Source organism: Oncorhynchus clarkii, chromosome 12 (genome assembly GCF_045791955.1).
Source record: "Oncorhynchus clarkii lewisi isolate Uvic-CL-2024 chromosome 12, UVic_Ocla_1.0, whole genome shotgun sequence".
NCBI classification, from domain to species: Eukaryota; Metazoa; Chordata; class Actinopteri; order Salmoniformes; family Salmonidae; genus Oncorhynchus; species Oncorhynchus clarkii.
The window spans coordinates 64,676,732-64,700,684 of NC_092158.1; the positions used below are offsets into that span (position 1 = coordinate 64,676,732).

The 23,953-nt window shown below is 41.5% G+C and overlaps 1 protein-coding gene across 1 annotated transcript; it reads left to right on the forward strand.

Annotated features, from left to right (window-relative positions):
* Positions 1-735: 735 nt before the first annotated feature.
* LOC139421019 (nuclear body protein SP140-like protein) lies at positions 736-23,187 on the forward strand. Its single transcript, XM_071171491.1, has 15 exons — positions 736-1,261; positions 2,264-2,438; positions 2,669-2,947; positions 3,101-3,220; positions 5,983-6,116; positions 11,060-11,107; positions 11,406-11,454; positions 11,650-11,838; positions 12,446-12,585; positions 12,758-12,826; positions 18,970-19,097; positions 19,201-19,318; positions 19,508-19,582; positions 21,798-21,941; positions 22,149-23,187. The coding sequence occupies exons 1-15, from the start codon at positions 1,127-1,129 to the stop codon at positions 22,260-22,262; spliced, it is 1,917 nt and encodes a 638-aa protein (XP_071027592.1). The 5' UTR covers positions 736-1,126; the 3' UTR covers positions 22,263-23,187.
* The last annotated feature ends 766 nt before the right edge of the window (positions 23,188-23,953 follow it).

The window sequence follows — 23,953 nt, forward strand, 5'->3', positions numbered from 1 at the left end:
AAGTTAGCAACGCGATCGCAATATATATACATTTTGACCTTTTCTACCTAGCTAACGTTACCCCCTATCCTGCATTCCACTAAGTAGCTGCACGAGTGACAGTTCAAACTTTCCGTTGACAGTGGTGGTACAGTGGCATCGCGCCATTGTGCTTGATAAGGTGTTAAATCAAAGACGACTCCTTTCTTAGAAGAGTTAGTTAATATGACTGCTCAGTGATCACTCCTGTCTCTTGCTTATTCTACCAGCAAAGACAGTCAACGCAACCACCATTAATGAGTTCAGATTTTTTAATTTATCTGTGGTTTTATTTTGTGATTGGCTAGAAGGGAGTAAGATTTATCATTGTTCTTCTACTTTTCATTTAAATTCCTTAAATTCCTTTGTTCGTCAAGTTAGCTCTCAATAATGATTGTTTTGATGGAAAACCGAATTTTGCTTCTTATGTCTTTACAAGTTATGTTGATATTACCTTCTTTATTCCCTCGATAATGTTATGGGGAACGGTGGCAACTCCTCACTTACTGCAGAAACAAAATGGGCTCGTTTCCATGCCTTGTGGTCCAGTGATGAGTGGTATTTGGGCTAGACATTTCAGCGAGATCTGTCAACCCTTTCGCCAATGGCTACAATGGCTAAGTTACTTCCGAACAAGGAGGGTCCACGGAGCTCCTCAAATATAGACCAATGAGTTAAACAATCTATAGCCTCTCCCCTTGTGGCTCATATGAAATCACATGAACACTTTCACTTTCCAAACATCACTTGAAGTGTACTTCCGTGCTTGCGGGATATCTATAATATCTTTGAAAATAACTTTAATAACAACTTGTTGGCCTACAGTTGAAAACGTTTTCATTACGTCCTCTACGTCCTTCTTCCAGACGCGCGTCTATCGGTATGTGCATTCGTCTGAATGAATCAATCCGCCCGGGGCCTGTATTGAAATGTAAATAGTCCACACAATGTCAATCAAACTTTAATTTTTCAGTGTATATATATGCAACCCAATACGAACAGGATCGTTCATTATTCAACTATTAATAATATTCAGTGACCTGGTAAATATTGGATTTTGTTTCGACAAAGAAAACTGTATTGAAGAGTGGCAGTTGCGTCTGCGCCAATGGATTTTCTGACAGATGAGGAGTTACTGCGGTTTTTCCGCTGTAGTAGGACAGAGATGTCGTGCATGGAGCAACCACACACATTTCTTAACCAGCTCCGAGACCACCACCTCATTCCGGAAGAAATGTACAAGGTGAGAGCAGTAGACTGGACTGCTAAATTTCTATTCATACACCCGCCCACTCAAAGTTTAAGCAAGTTACATCCTATCAACCACGGACCCACGCCGACGTCTTTTAGATGTTTTTTTGTGTGTCCTTTTTGTCCCCTTTGGGGGGGGGGTCTGGATTGGACCAAATCGGAACCAATCACAGACGTCAATGTTTGGTTCAGATTACTGGCCTTGATTTCAACGTCCACAGACATCTAGTCGAGGAAGGCCTTTATTTGGCCTAAACATAGACATTTACAATTGGTTCAGATTTGGTCCTGTCCGGCTTTGGCCCAAACATTGACAGATGTCTATGATTGGTTCAGATTTTTCAACCTATCATAGACATCTATGTTTCACAGGTTTGGACAGCACAGTGCAGTAATGTAGAGCACAGCAGAGTACAGTAAATAAAAGTAAAGTATAGTTCAATACAGCAGAGCACAGTAGAGTATAGTACTGTATTGTACCCTACTTTACTCTAATGTACTCTACTGAACTAAACTGTACTCTACTGAATTAAACTGTACTGTACTCTAATGTATTACACTTTACTGTACTGTTCTCAGCTGTACTCTACTGAAGTAAACTATACTGTACTGTATTGTACTGTGCTATACTACACTACTGAATAAAACCCTGATTAAACTGTGTAACAAAACAAATTGTAGTCTAAGAATTGATTTGGTAAAATTATTTATCCTATTTTGTATGCTCTTGAGTGTACTGTGTACACTAACACCAGTTACTGTCTTATTGCTAGCTGGTAGTAACAGGTCTCAGAATGTTATTGTACGAGTGGAAATTGGAGTTGATGATCATTGATTCATAAGGCCTGATGTGTGTCCATAAATTCCTGTCTGTCACAGGAACTTATTGAGGTGGTGGTTGCTTCTAGAGAATCAAGTCTATCACTCCACTCCAGCCTTAATTTGACAACCCTCACAAATTGGACCATAGTTTTGTATTTGACCACTCCTGCAGAAGCTGATTCGGATGAGGAGTAAGGAGCTGAGGGAGAAGGGTGTGTACCAGGTGTTGGACTGGGTGGAGGCAGAGAGGCCCAACAGCATCAAGGTGTTCTGGAACTGTGTGTTCAGGGACCACCTCCTGCAGCAGTACCCCACGTTACGCCTGCTCCGAAACCGCCTGCTGGACGGTCAGTTCTGGTGCCTTCACTCTTATTATTGTATTATTATGGCATTCGTTTGCATAAGTTAATATCAGTATATAATTATAATTCCTAGTTTAATATAAATGTAACCACAATGGTGGATACTTAGAAGTTGAGGTTCAATGCCCTGTCAAATGTATATTCTATTTGTTTTAATTAGTTGTAAATTATTTAGGTTGCATGGTTTACTAAATGTTGCCTCCAATCCCATTCAGGGTCGTTCACATTCTATGAGAAACTGCCAAAGAAGGTGGAGAAGGAAGAGGAGGAGGAGGATAAAAAGAAGGCTTCAGCTGAAGGAGAAGAGGAGGATGAGGAAGAGGAGAAAGAGGAGGATAAGAAGAAGGCTTCAGAGGAAGTAGAAGAGGAGGAGAAGACAAGAAGGAAAAATAGTAAAGAGAAAGAGAGAAGTGAGAGTGCTGAGGAGGAGCAGCCCAGCACATCCACCCAGTCCAACCCCAGTCAGAAGAGGAAAGTTCAGAGTCCGACCAACTGTGAGTCCCAGGATTCATGCTGCCTTCTGGGAAAGAGGAGGACTTGAGTCAGAAAGTCTAAAGTCCCTCTGTAACCTTTTTGGGGGGTGAAATATGTTTATTTTTAATTTCAAGTCACATCTTAATGTTTGTCCGGAATGTGTCCCCATGCAGGTTTTCCTTCCAGGAAGGGGGAGAAAGATGACATCTGGACCTGGCCCATCTACAAGACCCAGCTCCCAGTCACCTGTGGGGACAAAGAAGGCATTCTCATCAGGAACAAGCTGGCCAAAGGTAGGTCGTAACAATGTACTTAATGTGATGTGATTCTCTGTATTTCTGTGTAACGGTGGATGTGGTTCGGTCCCAATAACCATTTCTCCAACCCAGAGACCAGAGCCCATATCCACAAAGCATCTCAGAAAAGGTCCTAAGGATCCTGTTAAAACAAAAAAATTTAAAACAACAAAAGACAACTCACAGTAGGTTTTAGGATATAAAATACTGCCCAGACAAATTCTGAGCCAGGATTAAAATCAAGTTTATCTCAGCGGGGAATCGCAACATTTTGAGCAAAGGAAATATAGTGATGATGCTCATTGACAATGTTGCAAATGATGGGGAATAACCAATCGTGATGAGACATTGCCAGATGTGAACTCTATAGGTAACGCGCTTCAGACAACCACGCCGAATCTGACTGTAGCCAAATGTTGCAAAAGTAAAAACGTTGGCACGATCACTTTTCCTACTCTAATATGTTGGCAAATATAACCTGTTTTTTTATTCTTCTGATGGTTTCTAAAAGTTAATTATTTTCACAAGATTACCTTTATATCAACACACTCGTCACTCCCATTTAACAACTCTGAATTGCTTTGCCACAGGAGACATCAAGTCACTTGCCGATAATGTTTCATACAACGTTTGAACGGTCTATCATATCCATCGAACACAAGTCAACATAAGCTCTAGATGCCTTCAATTGCCAAATTTATAGGCATGCCCAATGTAGACATATTTTTTTGTAACAAAGTGATGTTGCTCTCCAAATGGATAACTTGAAATAACAGAAAAACTGGTTTATTTATTAGCCTAGTGTTTATAAGTATATATATACAGTGCCTTGCGAAAGTATTCGGCCCCCTTGAACTTTGCGACCTTTTGCCACATTTCAGGCTTCAAACATAAAGATATAAAACTGTATTTTTTGTGAAGAATCAACAACAAGTGGGACACAATCATGAAGTGGAATGACATTTATTGGATATTTCAAACTTTTTTAACAAATGAAAAACTGAAAAATTGGGCGTGCAAAATTATTCAGCCCCTTTACTTTCAGTGCAGCAAACTCTCTCCAGAAGTTCAGTGAGGATCTCTGAATGATCCAATGTTGACCTAAATGACTAATGATGATAAATACAATCCACGCGATAATATTGAAATGGAAGGAGTATCAGACCACTGCAAATCTACCAAGACCTGGCCGTCCCTCTAAACTTTCAGCTCATACAAGGAGAAGACTGATCAGAGATGCAGCCAAGAGGCCCATGATCACTCTGGATGAACTGCAGAGATCTACAGCTGAGGTGGGAGACTCTGTCCATAGGACAACAATCAGTCGTATATTGCACAAATCTGGCCTTTATGGAAGAATGGCAAGAAGAAAGCAATTTCTTAAAGATATCCATAAAAAGTGTCGGTTAAAGTTTGCCACAAGCCACCTGGGAGACACACCAAACATGTGGAAGAAGGTGCTCTGGTCAGATGAAACCAAAATTGAACTTTTTGGCAACAATGCAAAACGTTATGTTTGGCGTAAAAGCAACACAGCTGAACACACCATCCCCACTGTCAAACATGGTGGTGGCAGCATCATGGTTTGGGCCTGCTTTTCTTCAGCAGGGACAGGGAAGATGGTTACAATTGATGGGAAGATGGATGGAGCCAAATACAGGACCATTCTGGAAGAAAACCTGATGGAGTCTGCAAAAGACCTGAGACTGGGACGGAGATTTGTCTTCCAACAAGACAATGATCCAAAACATAAAGCAAAATCTACAATGGAATGGTTCAAAAATAAACATATCCAGGTGTTAGAATGGCCAAGTCAAAGTCCAGACCTGAATCCAATCGAGAATCTGTGGAAAGAACTGAAAACTGCTGTTCACAAATGCTCTCCATCCAACCTCACTGAGCTCGAGCTGTTTTGCAAGGAGGAATGGGAAAAAATTTCAGTCTCTCGATGTGCAAAACTGATAGAGACATACCCCAAGCGACTTACAGCTGTAATCGCAGCAAAAGGTGGCGTTACAAAGTATTAACTTAAGGGGGGCTGAATAATTTTGCACGCCCAATTTTTCAGTTTATGATTTGTTAAAAAAGTTTGAAATATCCAATAAATGTCGTTCCACTTCATGATTGTGTCCCACTTGTTGTTGATTCTTCACAAAAAAATACAGTTTTATATCTTTATGTTTGAAGCCTGAAATGTGGCAAAAGGTCGCAAAGTTCAAGGGGGCCGAATACTTTCGCAAGGCACTGTATATACTTGTAGATTAGGCCTCGTGAAATCGTTGTCAAAAGCTCAAGACATACTGTTACATGAACAGTAGGTCTATATTATTTATGGATTGATCATAAAAAAATATTAAAACATTATTTTAACAACTCCAAAGTAGTTGCATGTGGGGCAGGAACCACAGACTTGCTGCATTTTCCATTACCAAGACACCTGCTGATAACCCTTAACTGGTTAGGACAGTTTATGAGGTGTACAAAGTATCTGCCGACATGGTGTGACTTTTATGACTAAATGCATAGCTTTTATGTTTACCCATCAGCACTTACAATACATGTTCTACTCTGAGACCCTTTGTGGATACGGGCCCAGATCTAATGTATAGTCTTTAGTGGGTTAACACAGTATTGTGATGTGCAGGAGACCCAGGTTTCAATTGCAGTCAGGCACATGTGTACTACAGTCTATTTGACTTTGCATTGTATTTCATTTGTGGTGGTGTGTGATGTCTGACTTCCTCATTGGTTTGTTTCAGGGGAGAGGTGCATTGTGGTCCAGGGTCGCTGGTTCACCCCAAGTGGCTTTGAGGAGTTTGGGGTGAAGAAGAGCAGAAAGAACTGGAAGTACAGTATCCGCTGTAGAAACACCACTCTGGGAAAACTGATCCAGGTACAGCATATATTTTGATTACATTTATTTGACCATTTAAAAACACAATTCAACCAGACGTGGATACAATTGATTTAAAATCATCAAATAAAACACAGAAAAGTTGAACAGCTTGGTCACTTTTCATACTCTAATCAGGCCTATGTTATTTGGACAATGTTGCCATACACTACTACACTCTGGGATATATATATAGGTCTGTATCATATACAATATCATATAGGGGAGACTGGGGTTGGTTGTCACACTTTTTACTCTCGTGTGTATTTCTCAGCACCAGCATATTTTACAAGACTTTTCAATATTAGGAGAAACACCAAGGTCGGGTTGAAATGGGGACCCTTTTTAGCCTCATCTTATTCCAACACGGAGTCACTGTAAGACCTTTAAACAGGTCAATATTCACAAGGTCGCAGGGCCGGACAGTTTACCAGGACGCATACTCAGAAAATGCACTAACCAGCTGGAAAGTGTGTTCACATACATATTTTTTTGGAACTCAGTCCGGATGTCAACTTACTTTTGAAAGGTGAAACTTAGACATTGGGCTGTGCATCATCAGTTTTCCTCGTCAGATCAACTAGTCCATGTCAGTTAATGTTGTTTAGCTAGGTTTTTTAGCCCATAGATTTTCTAGGTGGGCGCAGGATGTTCCCTAATGCTGGGAGCCTGAGTTAAAAAGTAGCCATGAAATGCTTTGAAAGGCTGGTCATGGCTCACCTTAACATCATCATCCCAGACACCCTGGACCCACGCCAATGTGCATACCGCCCCAACAGATACACAGACGACGCAATCTCTTATGCACTCCACACTACCTTTCCCACTTGGACAAAAGGAACACCTACTTGAGAATGCTGTTCATTGACTACAGCTCAGAGTTCAACACCATAGTGCCCTCGAAGCTCATCAATAAGCAAAGGACCCTAGGACTGAACACCTCTCTCTGCAACTGGATCATGAACTTCCTGACAGAAACTTTCTGTCCAAAAATAATGCAGAAAAATTAATCCATGCTTTTGTCACTTCTAGGTTAGACTACTGCAAAGCTCTACTTTCCGGCTACCCGGATAAAGCACTAAATAAACTTCAGTTAGTGCTAAATACGGCTGCTAGAATCCTGACTAGAACCAAAAAATTTGATCATATTACTCCAGTGCTAGCCTCCCTACACTGGCTTCCTGTCAAGGCAAGGGCTGATTTCAAGGTTTTACTGCTAACCTACAAAGCATTACATGGGCTTGCTCCTACCTATCTCTCTGATTTGGTCCTGCCGTACATACATACACGTACGCTACGGTCACAAGACGCAGGCCTCCTAATTGTCCCTAGAATTTCTAAGCAAACAGCTGGAGGCAGGGCTTTCTCCTATAGAGATCAATTTTTATGGAATGGTCTGCCTACCCATGTAAGAGACGCAAACTCGGTCTCAACCTTTAAGTCTTTACTGAAGACTCATCTCTTCAGTGGGTCATATGATTGAGTGTAGTCTGGCCCAGGAGTGGGAAGGTGAACGGAAAGGCTCTGGAGCAACGAACCGCCCTTGCTGTCTCTGCCTGGCCGGTTCCCCTCTTTCCACTGGGATTCTCTGCCTCTAACCCTATTACAGGGGCTGAGTCACTGGCTTACTGGGGCTCTTTCATACCGTCCCTGGGAGGGGTGTGTCACTTGAGTGGGTTGAGTCACTGATGTGATCTTCCTGTCTGGGTTGGCGCCCCCCCCCCCCCCCCCCTTGGGTTGTGCCGTGGCGGAGATCTTTGTGGGCTATACTCGGCCTTGTCTCAGGATGATAAGTTGGTGGTTGAAGATATCCCTCTAGTGGTGTGGGGGCTGTGCTTTGGCAAAGTGGGTGGGGTTATATTCTTACTGTTTGGCCCTGTCCGGGGGTGTCCTCGGATGGGGCCACAGTGTCTCCTGACCCCTCCTGTCTCAGCCTCCAGTATTTATGCTGCAGTAGTTTATGTGTCGGGGGGCAAGGGTCAGTTTGTTATATCTGGAGTACTTCTCCTGTCCTATTCGGTGTCCTGTGTGAATTTAAGTGTGCTCTCTCTAATTCTCTCTTTCTCTCTTTCTTTCTCTCTCTCGGAGGACCTGAGCCCTAGGACCATGCCTCAGGACTACCTGACATGATGACTCCTTGCTGTCCCCAGTCCACCTGGCCGTGCTGCTGCTCCAGTTTCAACTGTTCTGCCTTATTATTATTGGACCATGCTGGTCATTTATGAACATTTGAACATCTTGGCCATGTTCTGTTATAATCTCCACCCGGCACAGCCAGAAGAGGACTGGCCACCCCCCTTTGCTGGTTCCTCTCTAGGTTTCTTCCTAGGTTTTGGCCATTCTAGGGAATTTTTCCTAGCCACCGTGCTTCTACACCTGCATTGCTTGCTGTTTGGGGTTTTAGGCTGGGTTTCTGTACAGCACTTTGAGATATCAGCTGATGTACGAAGGGCTATATAAATAAATTTGATTTGATTTGATTTGACAGGACGCCCCCAGGTGGTGAGGGTAGGCAACAACACGGGGCCCATCAGGGGTGCGCGCTTCCTAAGGATCTATCATGGTCGAAACACACCAACACAGTAGTGAAGAGGGCATGACAATGCCTCTTAGCCCTCAGGAGGCTGAAAATATTTGTTATGGTCCCTTAGATCCTCAAAAAGTTTTACAGCTGCACTATTGAGAGCATATTGACTGGCTGCATAACCGCTTGGTATGGCAACTGCTTGGCATCTGACTCCAAGGTGCTACAGAAAGTAGTGTTTGCGGCTCAGTACATCACTGGGGCCGAGCTCCCTGCCATCAAGGACCTCTATACCAGTCGGTGTCAGAGAAAGGCCTAACATTTTTTCAAAGACCCCAGCCACCCAAGCCATAGACTGGTTCACTCTGTTACCGCACAGGAAATGGTACCAATGCACCAAGTCTGGAACCAACAGGACCCTGAACAGCTTCTACCCCCAAGCCATAAGACTTCTAAACAAGACTGCTAAATAGCTAATCAAATGGCTACCCAGACAAACTGGGCTCTACCCACACATTCACACATACTTACACTGACACCCGACACACATACACACACACTACATACACCCAATGGGGATGAATATTTTCCAGGGAATCTACCAATGTTCAATACCTGGAATAATTCATAATTATCCTGAGAGTCCCGGGAAATACTGCGCCACCTTGAAGTAAATGTGCTAGGCTAAAGGTTTCCATGCAACAACCTGCTAGGATAATGTGCTATTTTATTTTTTGCTAATCTGATGCTGCTCATGTTGCGGGAAAATGTCATTATATTTTTGGGGGGAAATGTGAAGAGTGTTCCGGATCCCGGTTTCTCATGTTAATCCTTAACACACACAGACACTTTCACACATACGCTGCTGCTACTGTCTATTTATCCTGTTGCCTAATCACTTTACCCCTACCTACACTACATAGCTACCTCAATTACCTAATTATCTTTAATTCTACGTGGTTGGAAATGGATCCATTAGTTAGTCTACACCTGTTGTTTACGAAGCGTAACAAATAAAATGTAATTCGATTTGATGCGCCATCAAACACACTCTTCCCACTTGTTACAACCATGGATGTCACACAGTATGGGGTTGGTTGTCACAATGTTTGCTAGTAGCTTATTACTTTTGTAACAAGAAGTGAAACAATATAGCAAACACGTTCATAGAAATAGCCAAGCATTTAATTTGTAAAAATATATTTACCCCCTTTTTCTTTCCCATTTCATCGCTCCAACTTCCCATCGCTCCAACTCCCCAACCGGCTTGTGAGGCGAAGGTCGAGCCATGCGTCCTCTGAAACATGACCCACCTAATCGCACTTCTTAGCACCTGCCCGCTTAACCCAGAAGCAAACCGCACCAATGTGTCAGAGGAAACACTGTACACCAGCCTGCAGGCGCCCGGCCCGCCACAAGGAGTTGATAGAGCACATTGAGCCAAGTAAAGCCCCCCAGCCAAACCCTCCCTCCTTTGGCCCGGATGACGTTGGGCCAAATGTGCGCCGCCCTATGGGGCACCCAATCATGGCTGGTTGTGATACAGCCCGGGATCAAACCCAGGTCTGTAGTGACGCCTATAGCACTACGATGCAGTGTCTTAGTCCACTGCGCCACTCAGGAGGCTTTCTTGGTTGAATTAAAGACATGCTCCGGAACTTTGGCGACTAGTAAGCTTTTTTTTTTTTCAACCTCCCGCTTTGGGCTGGATGTGTCAATGTGTAGTTCACACATGAATAACCTATGAGCAGAATTACTCTATTACCTCAATTAGTCATGAAATCCATAGTATAAAAGGGATTGTTTACTGGGATCTGTGTGGTGTAATTTTCCCTACATTTAGACCAATGTGGGCAAGCCCCCTAGCAATTAGAGTTCTATCCAATGAGCTTCAGCCCCTTGCCATTTCAGAGACAGCTATCGAGATGCAAACAGCAGAGCGAGATAAATAGGTTTCAAATATTTCTCTCCCTTGACCCCTTTTCAACTGATATTCCCATAATTCAAACATATAATAAATAATTTAAAAAAATATGAAAAACATAAAACACCTCAATATTTTGTCATGCTGACATGAATCGACCAGGTGGATGAGTTCTTTCAAAGAATTCACACATTTTAATGTAATAAATATTACACAGCTCCATTTAGATTGGGAGTAATTAGCACTGTGACAACCAAACCGTAAGACAACCAACCCCGGTCTCCGGGGAAGCATATCAGTTTATCATACATAGAGCAGAAAATTGGGACAGACAGAGCAACAAACTATAGCTACACATTATACCCTTTTTATTTTTCTGTCAAGAAACTAACTGTACAGGTATTTCACTGACATTTATTTTAAGTGTTGAGTGACTGAATGGCATGTCTGTTCCCCCTTCTCTCCCCCTTCATTTCACCATCCCACCCACCTCAGGAAGGCCATTTAACTTCACCAGACTTTAAAAGAAGAAAGAGTGCACAGGTAGGAGACCAAACTTTCAATATACCACATCCTCTGGATTAACAGCCAAACTTCATTTGACTATAGGTTAAGCGCTGCATCGTCATAGCATCTCAGTACATGTTGTCTAAACTTGACAATAGCTTAGCCTTAGCTGTTGATATTTTGACATTTATACAGGCATGAATTTATATTTATTGTGCGTGATCATACTTTGGCCAATGATAATTTATTTGTCCATGTTTTTACCATATAATATAAAGAGTCTATTATGTAACTGATATATGTACAACTGGTCTGTCCCTTTTCTCAAATCTAGGCCAAGAGAGCACGCTTTCCCTTCAACCAATCAGCGGGCTCAATCACAGGTATGTACACCAATCACAACTCAATGGATTCTTTCTGAATCCTTTAGACATGACTATCTGGTAAAGGGGATGGTGTTGTCTCTCTAACGTTGTGTTTTTGTTGTTATATGGTTTTGTGAATAACACAGGCCTGACCCTTTACACTTATATAGTAAACCATCTTTCCCTAAACCTCTTTATTTATCTTTACTTCAGAATCTGAGGAGGATGATGAGGAGGAAAAAGAAGCTGAGCAGGAAAGAGAGGAAGGAGAGAGAAGAGATCAGGCAAACACTGCTGGAGAGAGCAGTACAGGAGGCAGCCATTGTGGTGTGAAGAAGTCTGTTTTCAAAGTCACCTGTGGAGCCATCAATGGAATGCTACATAAGGATCGGTTTGCATCAGGTACAAATTTTACTGGAGACACTTTTACATGTTGGCAACCCTCTTTCTCTGGCTGCACCTCAAATACTGACCCCACTTAGTGCTTTTATCAAGCAGAAAACCCATTTCAGCAGATCCACAAGTTCTGCCATGAGAGGTGACTATATAGTTCCCTTAAGGAAAAGCACCTTCAGTCAGACGGCTTTCACTGTGAGAGCTTCCCATGTCTGGAACTCACTGCCTTCAGACACACGTAACTGTGCAACACTCAACCTGTCTGTAGTTTGTGAGGTGTGTAGATTTGGTTTGTTAATTTTCTGTCTTTTGTTTGGTTGCTTTTTTGTTTTATTGCTCTTTCTGTCTTCGCACTAGTGTTAGTTGTCATATGTTGCTGCTCTCTGCTCTGTATGTGCTCATTGTCTGTCTGTACAGGGACTATGGTCAAAAATGTGCTGACTGACTAAAACCGGCACTTGTACTGAAAATGTCCCCACAAAAATAAACTTAATATTATCGATAATACACTACAGGTTCTTTTACCAAAGCCCTATGTCACTCTGGTCAGCTGTAGTGACCCATATTGGATTCATTTGAGTTTGTCCTGTCCCTATCTTCTCTGTTGCCCCAGGGTCGTGTGGAAAGAGCATCCGTACAGAGCTGCGCTGGATGACCCCGGTGGAGTTTGTGAAGGGGGAGTCAGCTCTGGAAGATCCCTCCTGGAAGAACGACATCCAGTGGGACGGGAAACCACACAGCCTCCTCATCGAGGTACAGGGGAAGGAGAACAGAGAGAAAGAGAGGAAGAAAAAATAATAAGAAAATAATGTGTGTTTGGCACTTACCAACCTACTGTTCAAGGAATGGCTGCCAGGTCTTTAAGGACTTGTGATGAAAACATTTCTCTTCTTCAAAAAGGTCTTCGTTTTTTTCTCATTTTCAGAGTAAGATCTTGGTCATTCACTCTCTCCTGTGTAAGTGCAAGCTGTGCAGCCCTACAGCCAAAGACAGGGTAAGTTTCCCCCTCGACCCTCACAAACACAGCGGCACCCACTTACCAATCAGCCAATCACATAGTTTAAATTAATGCTGCAGTTTTAATAATGAAATTCCAAGATGTTTCTCAACATCACTGAATAGGGGATGATGAATGAATGAACTAATTCATTAATTACATTTTCGTGTTAATTGACTGAAAACAAACATTACAATGATTGACAGAGATAACTGAGTGATCATTATTCTTGTGTTCTGCGCAGCATAAATAAATCAGTACATAATAGTAGATAAGGTTATACAAGCAATAATAATAATAACCCTAGATCAGTAAAAATTATAAAAATAAATACAGAAAAATGAAACAGAAGGTGTTTAAACCTGGTCTCGGAAAAGAGAAGATTCAAGTGTGAGACAGGCCTGTACACAATCTACAGTGCATTTGGAAAGTATTCAGACCCCTTCACTTTCCCACATTTTGTTACCTTACAACCTCATTCTAAAATGGATTGAATAAAAAAAAACTCATCAATCTACACACAGTACCCCATCATGACGAAGTTACATTTTTGTAAATGTATTAAAAAATAAAAACAGAAATACCTTATTTACATACAGTTGAAGTAGGAAGTTTACATACACCCTAGCCAAATACATTTAAACTCAGTTTTTCACAATTCCTGACATTTAATCCTAGTAAAAAATCCTTGTCTTAGGTCAGTTAGGATCACCACTTTATTTTAAGAATGTGAAATGTCAGAATAATTGTAGAGAGAATTATTTATTTCATCGCATTCACAGTAGGTCAGAAGTTTACATACACTCAATTAGTATTTGGTAGCATTGCCTTTAAATTGTTTAACTTGGGTCAAACGTTTCGTGTAGCCTTCCACAAGCTTCCCACAATAACTTGGGTGAATTTTGGCCCATTCCTCCTGACAGAGCTGGTGTAACTGAGTCAGGTTTGTAGGCCTCCTTGCTCGCACAAGCTTTTTCAGTTCTGCCCACAAATTTTCTATGGGATTGAGGTCAGGGCTTTGTGATAGCCACTCCCAATTCCTTGACTTTGTTGTCCTTAAGCCATTTTGCCACAAATTTGGAAGTATGCTTGGGGTCATTGTCCATTTGTAAGACCCATTTGCGACCAAGCTTTAACTTCCTGACTGATGTCTTGACGTGTTGCTTCAATATATCCACATAATTTTCCTACCACATGATGCCATCTATTTTGTGAAGTGCACCAGTCCCTCCTGCAGCAAAGCACCCCCACAACATGATGCTGCCACCCCCGTGCTTCACGGTTGGAATGGTGTTCTTCGGCTTGCAAGCCTCCCCCTTTTTCCTCCAAACATAATAATGGTCATTATGGCCAAACAGTTCTATTTTTGTTTCATCAGACCAGAGAACATTTCTCCAAAAATTACAATCTTTATCCCCATGTGCAGTTGCAAACAGTAGTCTGGCTTTTTTATGGCGGTTTTGGAGCAGTGGCTTCTTCCTTGCTGAGAGGCCTTTTAGGTTATGTCGATACAGAACTTGTTTACTCTGGATATAGATACTTTTGTACCTGTTTCCTCCAGTATCTTCACAAGGTCCTTTGCTGTTGTTCTGGGATTGATTTGCACTTTTCGCACCAAAGTACGTTCATCTTTAGGAGACAGAACGTGTCTCCTCCTGAGCGTTATGATGGCTGCGTGGTCCCATGGTGTTTATACTTGCATACTATTGTTTGTACAGATGAACGTGGTACCTTCAGGCGTTTGGAAATTGCTCCCAAGGATGAACCAGATGTGTGGAGGTCTACAATTTTTTTCTGAGGTCATGGCTGATTTATTTAGATTTTCCCATGATGTTAAGCAAGGAGGCACTGAGTTTGAAGGCTGGCCTTGAAATACATCCACAGGTACACCTCCAATCGACTCAAATGATGTCAATTAGCCTATCAGAAGCTTCTAAAGCCATGACATAATTTCTGGAATTTTCCAAGCAGTTTAAATGCACAGTCAACTTAGTGTATGTACATTTCTCACCCACTTGAGTTGTGATACAGTGAATTATAAGTGAAATAATCTGTCTGTAAACAATTGTTGGAAAAATGACTTGTGTCATGCGCAAAGTAGATGTCCTAACCGACTTGCCAAAACTTTTGTTTGTTAACAAGAAATTTGTGGAGTGGTTGAAAAACGAGTTTTAATGACTCCAACCCAAGTGTATGTAAACTTCCGACTGTACGTATTCAGACCCTTTGCTATGAGACTCGAAATTGAGCTCAGGTGCATCCTGGTTCCATTGATCATTCTTGATGTTTCTACAAATTGATTGGAGTCCGCCTGTGGTAAATTCAATTGATTGGACATGATTTGGAAAGACACACACGTCCAGGTAAGGTCCCACAGTTGACAGTGTACTAGTTTGCCAAAAGGCACCTAAAGGACTCTCAGACCATGAAATACAAGATTCTTTGGTCTGATGAAACAAGATTGAACTCTTTGGCCTGAATGTCAAGCGTCACGTCAGGAGGTAACCAGGCACTGCTCATCACCTGGCCAATACCATCCCTACGGTGAAGCGTGGTGGCAGCATCATGCTGTGGGGATGTTTTTCAGCATCAGGAACTGGTAGACTAGTCGGGGTCGAGAGAACGGAGCAAAATACAGAGAGATCCTTGATGAAATCCTGCTCCAGAGCACTTAGGACCTTGGAAGGTGAACCTTCACCTCAGTCTGACAGGACAACAACCCTAAGCATACATCCAAGACAACGAAGTAGTGGTTTCAGGAAAAGTCTCTTAATGTCCTTGAGTACCCCAGCCAGAGCCCGGACTCAGATCGAACATCTCTGAAGAGAACTGAAAATGGCTGTTCAGTGACGCTCCCCTTCCAACCTGAGAGAACTTGAGAGGATCTGCAGAGAAGAATGGGAGAAACTCCGCAAATACAGGTGTGCCAAGCTTGTAGTGTCATATCCATGAAGGCACGAGGCTGTAATCGGTGCCAAATGTGATTCAACAACGTACTGAGTAAAGGGTCTGAATACTTATATAAATGTGATCTTTCCGTTTTCTATTTTGAATACATTTGCAAACATTTCTAAGAACCTGATTTTGCTTCATCATTATGGGGTAATGTGTGTAGATTGATGAGGGATAAAAACAATTGAATACATTTTAGAATAAGGCTATAATGTTACAAAATGTGGAAAAGGTGAAGGGGTCTGAATACTTTCCGAATGCACTGTATATACATATATGCACTTTGCTAGTTGTCTGGGGCTGAATATTTTTTTATTTAATAATAGGTCACCCTTTTTCTTTTAGGCTTTTATCAAAACAATTCAGCAAACAGAAATACACAATGTACAAAAACTGTTCCAGTTTCTCCTCATCGTTCAGCCACATACAGTAATGCCAGGGTATATTTGGTGGACTTTCTGGAATAAGGGCAAGCGTATCGTGGTAGAAAGGGCAATAAAGGATCAAATAAATATTATTCTCTATCTCTTCGAGGTCACAATAGTTAGGCTTTTCTCTTCCATTTCACCCACCTGTTTAAATACGCAAAGGCAATATCCCTGATCTTACATGTGCACATAGGGATCTCTTGCTTTTAGGTAGGTTGTACATAATATATCTCTCACACACGAATTCACCCTTAATCTAACAGAAGGTTCTCAATTTGGGTTGATGCTTAATCTCCTCCACCCATTTATTTTCATATTGCGTCGTCAGTTGTTTTTTTTAATAGTGTCTAAGTCCGCAAGAATGGAAGAGGCAAGTGGAAGGGGGAGAAGGTAAGGAACTTGTCTGTCAAAATTGGTTGAAAGAAAATTGTGATAACTAAAAAGTATACCAGTTTCATTTAAGGACCAATGGTTTGTCAACTAATTCACAAAATGACAACCGGATTCAAAACCTTTTCAATTTAAATTATTATATACAATTCTTACATCCAATAAAATGTTATATAAATTATATGGGGGATACAACCATCCCAGTTCTGCAGATTTTGCTGCGAAGAGGCAGAATCATTAGATCACCTTTTTTTTTGGTACTGCCCATATCTAGCTTGTTTTTGGTTGCAGATTCAGGAATGGATGAAGAATTACAACATTTACCTGGAGCTAACTCTGCAAATAGCACTGCTGGGTGATTTGAAAAGTCCTACTCAAATTGATCAATAGTATAATAATACTCGTACATTTTTTTTGCTATCTTCAATCTGTAGGAACTACGAGAATAGAAGGGTTCAGGACTTTTGTGAGATATCACCACAAAACTAGAGTGTGTTCAGAGATAGATTGGAGGGGTTGAGGGGAGCTAAAGGGTGGGACAAACAATAAATACAAATTAAGATAACGAATGTCAAATATACTGTGTCTGTAAAATGTACAGAGTATGTATAAACTGGAATTAGAAGCGAATGTATTGTTGTCTATTAGTTTACTCCAATTAGGGGAGGGATGATAGGGTTAGGGGAAAATAATAAATGAAAATACAGTATATGACAAATACACAGTACCAGTCGAAAGTTTGGACACACCTACTCATTTCAGAGTTTTTCTTTATTTGTACTATCTAAAATATATTTTGATTTAACACTTTTTTGGTTACTATATGTGTCACACCCTGATCTGCTTCACCTGTCTTTTGCTTGTCTCCACCCCCCACCAGGTGTCTCTCATTTGTTCCCGTTATTCCCTGTGTATTTATACCGGTGTCTTCTGTCTGTCTGTTGCCAGTTCATCTTGTCTTGTCAAGTCAACCAGCATGTTTTTCCGTGCTCATGGTTTCCTAGTCTGTTTTTCTACTTCTCCTGGTTCTGACCCTTTCTCTGCCCGGACACTGAACCTGCCTGCATGACCATTCAGTCTGCCCTGACCTCGAGCCTGCCTGCCGCCCCATACCTTTTGGACTCTGACCTGGTTTATGAACTTTTGCCTGTCCACGACCTGTCTCTTGCTTGCCCCTTGTTTTTCAATAAATATCAGAGACCCGAACCATCTGCCTCCGGTGTCTGTATCTGGGTCTCGCCCTGTGTCGTTATAACATGATTCCATATGTGTTATTTCATAGTTTTGATGTCTTCACTGTTATTCTACAATGTAGAAAATACTCAATACCCTTGAATGAATAGGAGTGTCCAAACTTTTGACTGGTACTGTATATTTACCCACAAATATATGGGGGATTGAAAATGATGCAGACAATTAGATTGTGGCTTCTATCAATGTATCTGCAATATTAAAGCTGATCTACCCCCTAAAAATATATATATTAAAAGAGCATCTATGTCTCCCTTAAATTGTTTTCAAAGAAATGGTCAATGTCAGACTGCTGGCAAAGTTCAGACATTTCAGTTGCCCATATGAAGAGATCCCATTGAAAAACTTTGATGGGTATTCTGGCAATTGGCATATCCCACAGTCTATTCCAAAGTCTCACCATGCAGGCCTTCCATCTCACCATGTCCCCAGTTATTGCGCAAACTTGTGGGGGAAAAAAATCACGTAAGCAAAAAATCATGTACTGCTTTGAGATACCTCTTAGCATCCCACACTCCTCCTGAATAGAACAGGAGACATACACATGTATGATACAGTTTGGAATAAGTGGCATAGCTAATTTCTTTGAGTGGTTTTGTTCTTCCTATGACTCCCCCAAGAGCTCTACTTGCTGAATCAGCCAGGTCAGATGTGCCATACAGAAAGTCATATGTTCACCAAAATAAATACCCAAATATTTGTCATTGCTAGTAAACTCAAGAATTTCTCCACTAAAACTGAAAAACACTTCTCTTATTACTCGGTATTCTAAAATGCATTTGAAGTTTTTAAAATGTTTTTATTGATCACGAGTCTCCATCTTTTACACCAATTGGCCGTACTTAATAACATTTTCCGCAGGTCTTGTTCAGTTTCTGCCATCAAAATAATATAATCAGCATTTCACCATTATATATCTTACTCTAGTATTTAACTTTTACATTTATTTTGTCAAATCATTAATAAACATAGCAAACAGGATCGGTGATCAGGAGTCTCCTTGTTTTACACCCGAGGGTGTGGGAAATCAATCTGTACGGTATTTAACACACAAACAGGCAGTTGGTGCTTGTTTGTTTCCAATTCCTTCTTACCTTCCTCTCTTCTCTGTCTTGGCAGCATGATCAGGATAACGATGACGACTGCTTCATCTGTAGAAGCCAGGGTAGCTTGATATGCTGTGATGAGTGTCCTCGCTCCTTCCATCAGAGATGTCATCTTCCTAATGTGGATGACACTATGCTGGGGTGAGAAGAGTTGATGAGAGAGTGAGATTGATACAAGAGAGGTCTGTTTGTTCTGTGTAGGTAAACTTAGCTGTCAGCTTAGTGTGTGTGTGTGTAATCATAGGGATAATCTTCCGTGGGTGTGTACATTTTGTGTACTGAGGGCCAGTCAGCCGTGGCGTTACCCCAGTCAAAAGACTTACCAGAAAGCCTTGACCTGCCGAATCTCTGACCACCTACTGGTAAGGAGCCTGAACAAATGACTGCTACCATTGTTTCATTGATTGACAGGCAATTGGACCAATCTATCTATATATCTATCTGTCAGTCTGTCCATTATAACCGTCAATATATACTTGACATTAAATAATGATTCACTTAAATGTAAACAATCTTTGACTAGTCACATAAATGTGTGTTTACTCTGACAGGAATGCCAGTACCTCCTGCTGTGTCTATACCAAGCTGACAAGGACCACATCATTGTGGCAGATCCTTGTATCAATGTAAGTTTGCTTGGTTCTCTCTCTCTCTCTCTCTCTCTCATGTGTGTGTGTGTGTGTGTGTGTGTGTGTGTGTGTGTGTGTGTGTGTGTGTGTGTGTGTGTGTGTGTGTGTGTGTGTGTGTGTGTGTGTGTGTGTGTGTGTGTGTGTGTGTGTAAATATTTGTATGAAAATAAGATTCAACAACTGAGACATAAACTAAACAAGTTCCACAGACATTGGACTAACAGAAATTGAATGTGTCCCTGAACAAAGGGGGAGATCAAAATCAAAATGTAAGTACTGCAGTGCATCTCCTCCTCATGGACTGCACCAAATTTGCCAGTTCTTGCTGTGAGATGTCACCCCACTCCACCAAGGCACCTGCAAGTTCCTGGACATTTCTGGGGGGACTGGCCCTAGCCCTCACCCTCCGATCCAACAGGTCCCAGACGTGCTCAATGGGATTGAGATCCGGGCTCATCGCTGGCCATGGCAGAACACTGACATTCCTGTCTTGCAGGAAATCACGCACAGAACGAGCAGTATGGCTGGTGGCATTGTCATACTGGAGGATCATGTCAGGATGAGCCTGCAGGAAGGGTACCACATGAGGGAGGAGGATGTCTTCACTGTAACACACAGCATTGAGATTGCCTGCAATGACAACAAGCTCAGTCCGATGATGCTGTGACACACCGCCCCAGACAATGACGGACCCTCCACCTCCAAATCGATCCCGCTCCAGAGTACAGGCCTCGGTGTAACGAATCCGACCATCACCCCTGGTGAGACAAAAACGCGACTGGTCTATGAATAGCACTTTTTGCCAGTCCTGTCTGGTCCAGCGACGGTGGGTTTGTGCCCATAGGCGATGTTGTTGCCAGTGATGTCTGGTGAGGACCTGCCTTACAACAGGTCTACAAGCCCTCAGTCCGGCTTCTGTCAGCCTATTGAGGACAGTCTGAGCACTGATGGAGGGATTGTGCGTTCCTGGTGTAACTCGGCAGTTGTTGTTGAGTTGGTTCCGTTTTCCTGTGCTGTGTTTTATTTACTTAACAACAAATAAGGAACACTCAAAACGTGCACTTATAAACCCTAACCATTTTAATCCAAATATAGCTGTAGACAGAAGTCAAAGATCAAATATCACACATATAACTGATGTCTCATGAGTTCTGCACCATAGGAAAAGTCCAAGTTGCTTTTATAATGCTTGTAGTTAACCCCCTGTGATGTCACTGCATACGTCATTACCTGCTACTCCTCAGACCAAGCTTATGCATACACAGCTATACAAACTTGCAAGAGATACAATAGTTCCAGTGTTTTCTAAGGCCTCAACAGTAAATGTCCACTCCCACAAGTTGATTTATAGAGGTATGTCTGACTAGCCTCTTATCTCTTCTACTCCCCTGCAGGGCTCTTTGTTTATCTTTGAAATGCTTTCTCACAGACCATTTCTTAATAAGAGGCAGAGACTTAGAAAAGACTGTGGAACAATTCTAAAACCTTACAATGAATATATATATATATTGTTAATCTGTAGTCTAGGACCATATAAACGTAGAGAAGGGGTCCCATACCATAGCCCCTCCCCTTCTATTAATACAAAATAAGCATAATCAATTATTATAATACATCAAACATTTGGTGCAGCCCCTATCATGATCTCAATTTGACCCATCAGTTGCCATCCTGTACCTGTCCCGCAGGTGTGATGTTTGGACGTACCGGTCCTGTGCAGGTGTTGTTACACGTGGTCTGCCACTGCGAGGACGATCAGCTGTCCGTCCTGTCTCCCTGTAGCTCTGTATTAGGCGTCTCACAGTACGGACATTGCAATTTATTGCCCTGGCCACATCTGCAGTCCTCATGCCTCCTTGCAGCATGCCTAAGGCACGTTCATGCAGATGAGCAGGGACTCTGGTCATTTTTCTTTTGGTGTAATTCAGAGTCAGTAGAAAGGCCTCTTTAGTGTCCTCAGTTTTCATAACTGTAACCTTAATTGCCTACCATCTGTAAGCTGTTAGTGTCTTAACGACTGTTCCACAGGTGCATGTTCATTCATTGTTGATGGTTAATTGAACAAGCATGGGAAACGATGTTTAAACCCTTTACAATGAAGATCTGTGAAGTTATTTGTACTTTTACAGATGATCTTGGAAAGATAGGGTCCTGAAAAAGGGATTTTAATTTTTTTGCTGAGTTTATCTCCGTCTGTATGTTTCATTGCCAGGTGAAAAACTACACCAGTGTGATAAAGACCCCTATATGGCTGGACAGGGTTGTGGAGAAGCTGCAGCAGAATCTCTACCAGTCAGTGCAACACTTTGTGTCTGATGTGTTGCTTATCTTCACCAACTGTGCCACATTTAACAGGGTAAGACTGCACTACATCCAATGTGAAGACTTAGGGCAACATTATTTTGAACAAATCTTGGAATTGTGCTAATGCATGAATAACACTTTAACAATGTGTCTTTTTTTAATCCATAACAAATATGAATTAGGCTAAATGAGTTGTGTTTTATGCATTACTAGTTTATTATGTTTTCTAAAGAAATGTGTCTGTCTTTTTTTAATGAAGGATAATGCAGAGTTCCGTGGGATGGGCGAAAGATTGAAGGATCTATTTGAGAGAGAGTTCAAGAGTACATTCAGCATCCAACTTCAGCATCCAACTGCATCCAACAGCCAGTAGAGCCTTCATCAAGTCTGTACTGTTATCTCACTATGAGACAACAGGGAATATTCACCATGCAATGGTCTTTCTATACAGCCTTCATACAGACATGTACACCAAGTTGTACAGATCTTATTTTCCATGCATGTACATTGCTATCCATCTAGTCCTTTCATGAATTTCTTTCATTTGTTCTAATTCCAATCAAAATCAAATTTTATTTGTCACATACACATAGTTAGCAGATGTTATTGCGAGTGTAGCGAAATGCTTGTGCTTCTAGTTCCGACAATGCAGTAATAACCAACGAGTAATCTAACCTAACAATTCCACAACAACTACCTTATACACACAAGTGTAAAGGGATGAACAATATGTACATAAAGATACATGAATGAGTGATGGTACAGAACGCCATAGGCAAGATGCAGTAGATGGTATAGAGTACAGTATATACATATGAGATGTAATGTAGGGTATGTAAACATAAAAGTGGCATTGTTTAAAGTGGCTAGTGATACATGTATAACATAAAGATGGCAAGATGCAGTAGATGGTATAGGGTACAGTATATACATATGAGATGTAATGTAGGGTATATAAACATGATATTAAGTGGCATTGTTTAAAGTGGCTAGTGATACATTTTTACATCCATTTTTCCATTATTAAAGTGAATGGAGTCGAGTCACTATGTTGTCAGCAGCCACTCAATGTTAGTGGCTGCTAGCAGTCAAAATGGGTGTGTGATGATAATTGAAATAGAATGATGGTGATAACATTGCATTTCACACAGTAAATGTTGCTTTCCTAACTTCTCGTGCAAGAGCCTTAGAAGTCCTTACCTTCCATTCTTCTTACTTCTGGTTAGGCCTTACTAGATGTATGTCCAGGGATTCTGTCGAAAATAAACTCGTGAATTTCTAAAACACTGTACAACATACCATTGGTGTTGACTCGAGTCACATGAATGGGACTCGAGTCAGACTCGAGTCACAAATATGATGACTTGCAACTCGACTTTGACTTTAACACCAATGACTCGTGACTTGACTTGGACTTGAGAATTATGACTCGACCTGACTTGATACTCTTCCCAAGCCCAAATATTTAAAATTATGCTGTTTAAAAAAGTGTGCAGCGCATCAACTCTTCATTTAACGGATTACAGTTTGAATTGGACAGCAGCCAATCAAATTGTGCCAGCTGAGAAAAAGTTGTGCGTGGCAGTGCAGAGGAACGTCAGCGGGTGAATTCAGATGGAGCCCTTGTAAAGATGATACCCAAAATTATTATTTTCGGATATAAAGACAACTCTGTATCAAGAAAAAAACGGGAAGAAAATTACAGACGGAAGCGCAACAATATCCAACTTTGTTTGACATTTAAAGCTGCACAAAGAATAGTAAGTCGTGGCTAAGATAGCTGACAGCTATATATTTTATTACTTTACTGGTGTATCATGTAGGCTAACGTAACGTTAAATCAATGAGCCTCCACACAGTCAGTCAGTACGGGAACGTGATCATTGCACCCAAGATTGAGCTACAACTGGCAAGGCAGTTGGTAGCCTAAATCCTGCCTGATGTTACTGCTGTTCCTAAAACCATTGACATACGTTAGCCTACTGTAATCACACAGAGAGAGTGTGTGTGTGTGTGTGTGTGTGTGTGTGTGTGTGTGTTAAGGTTAGGCGATTGTGTACAAGT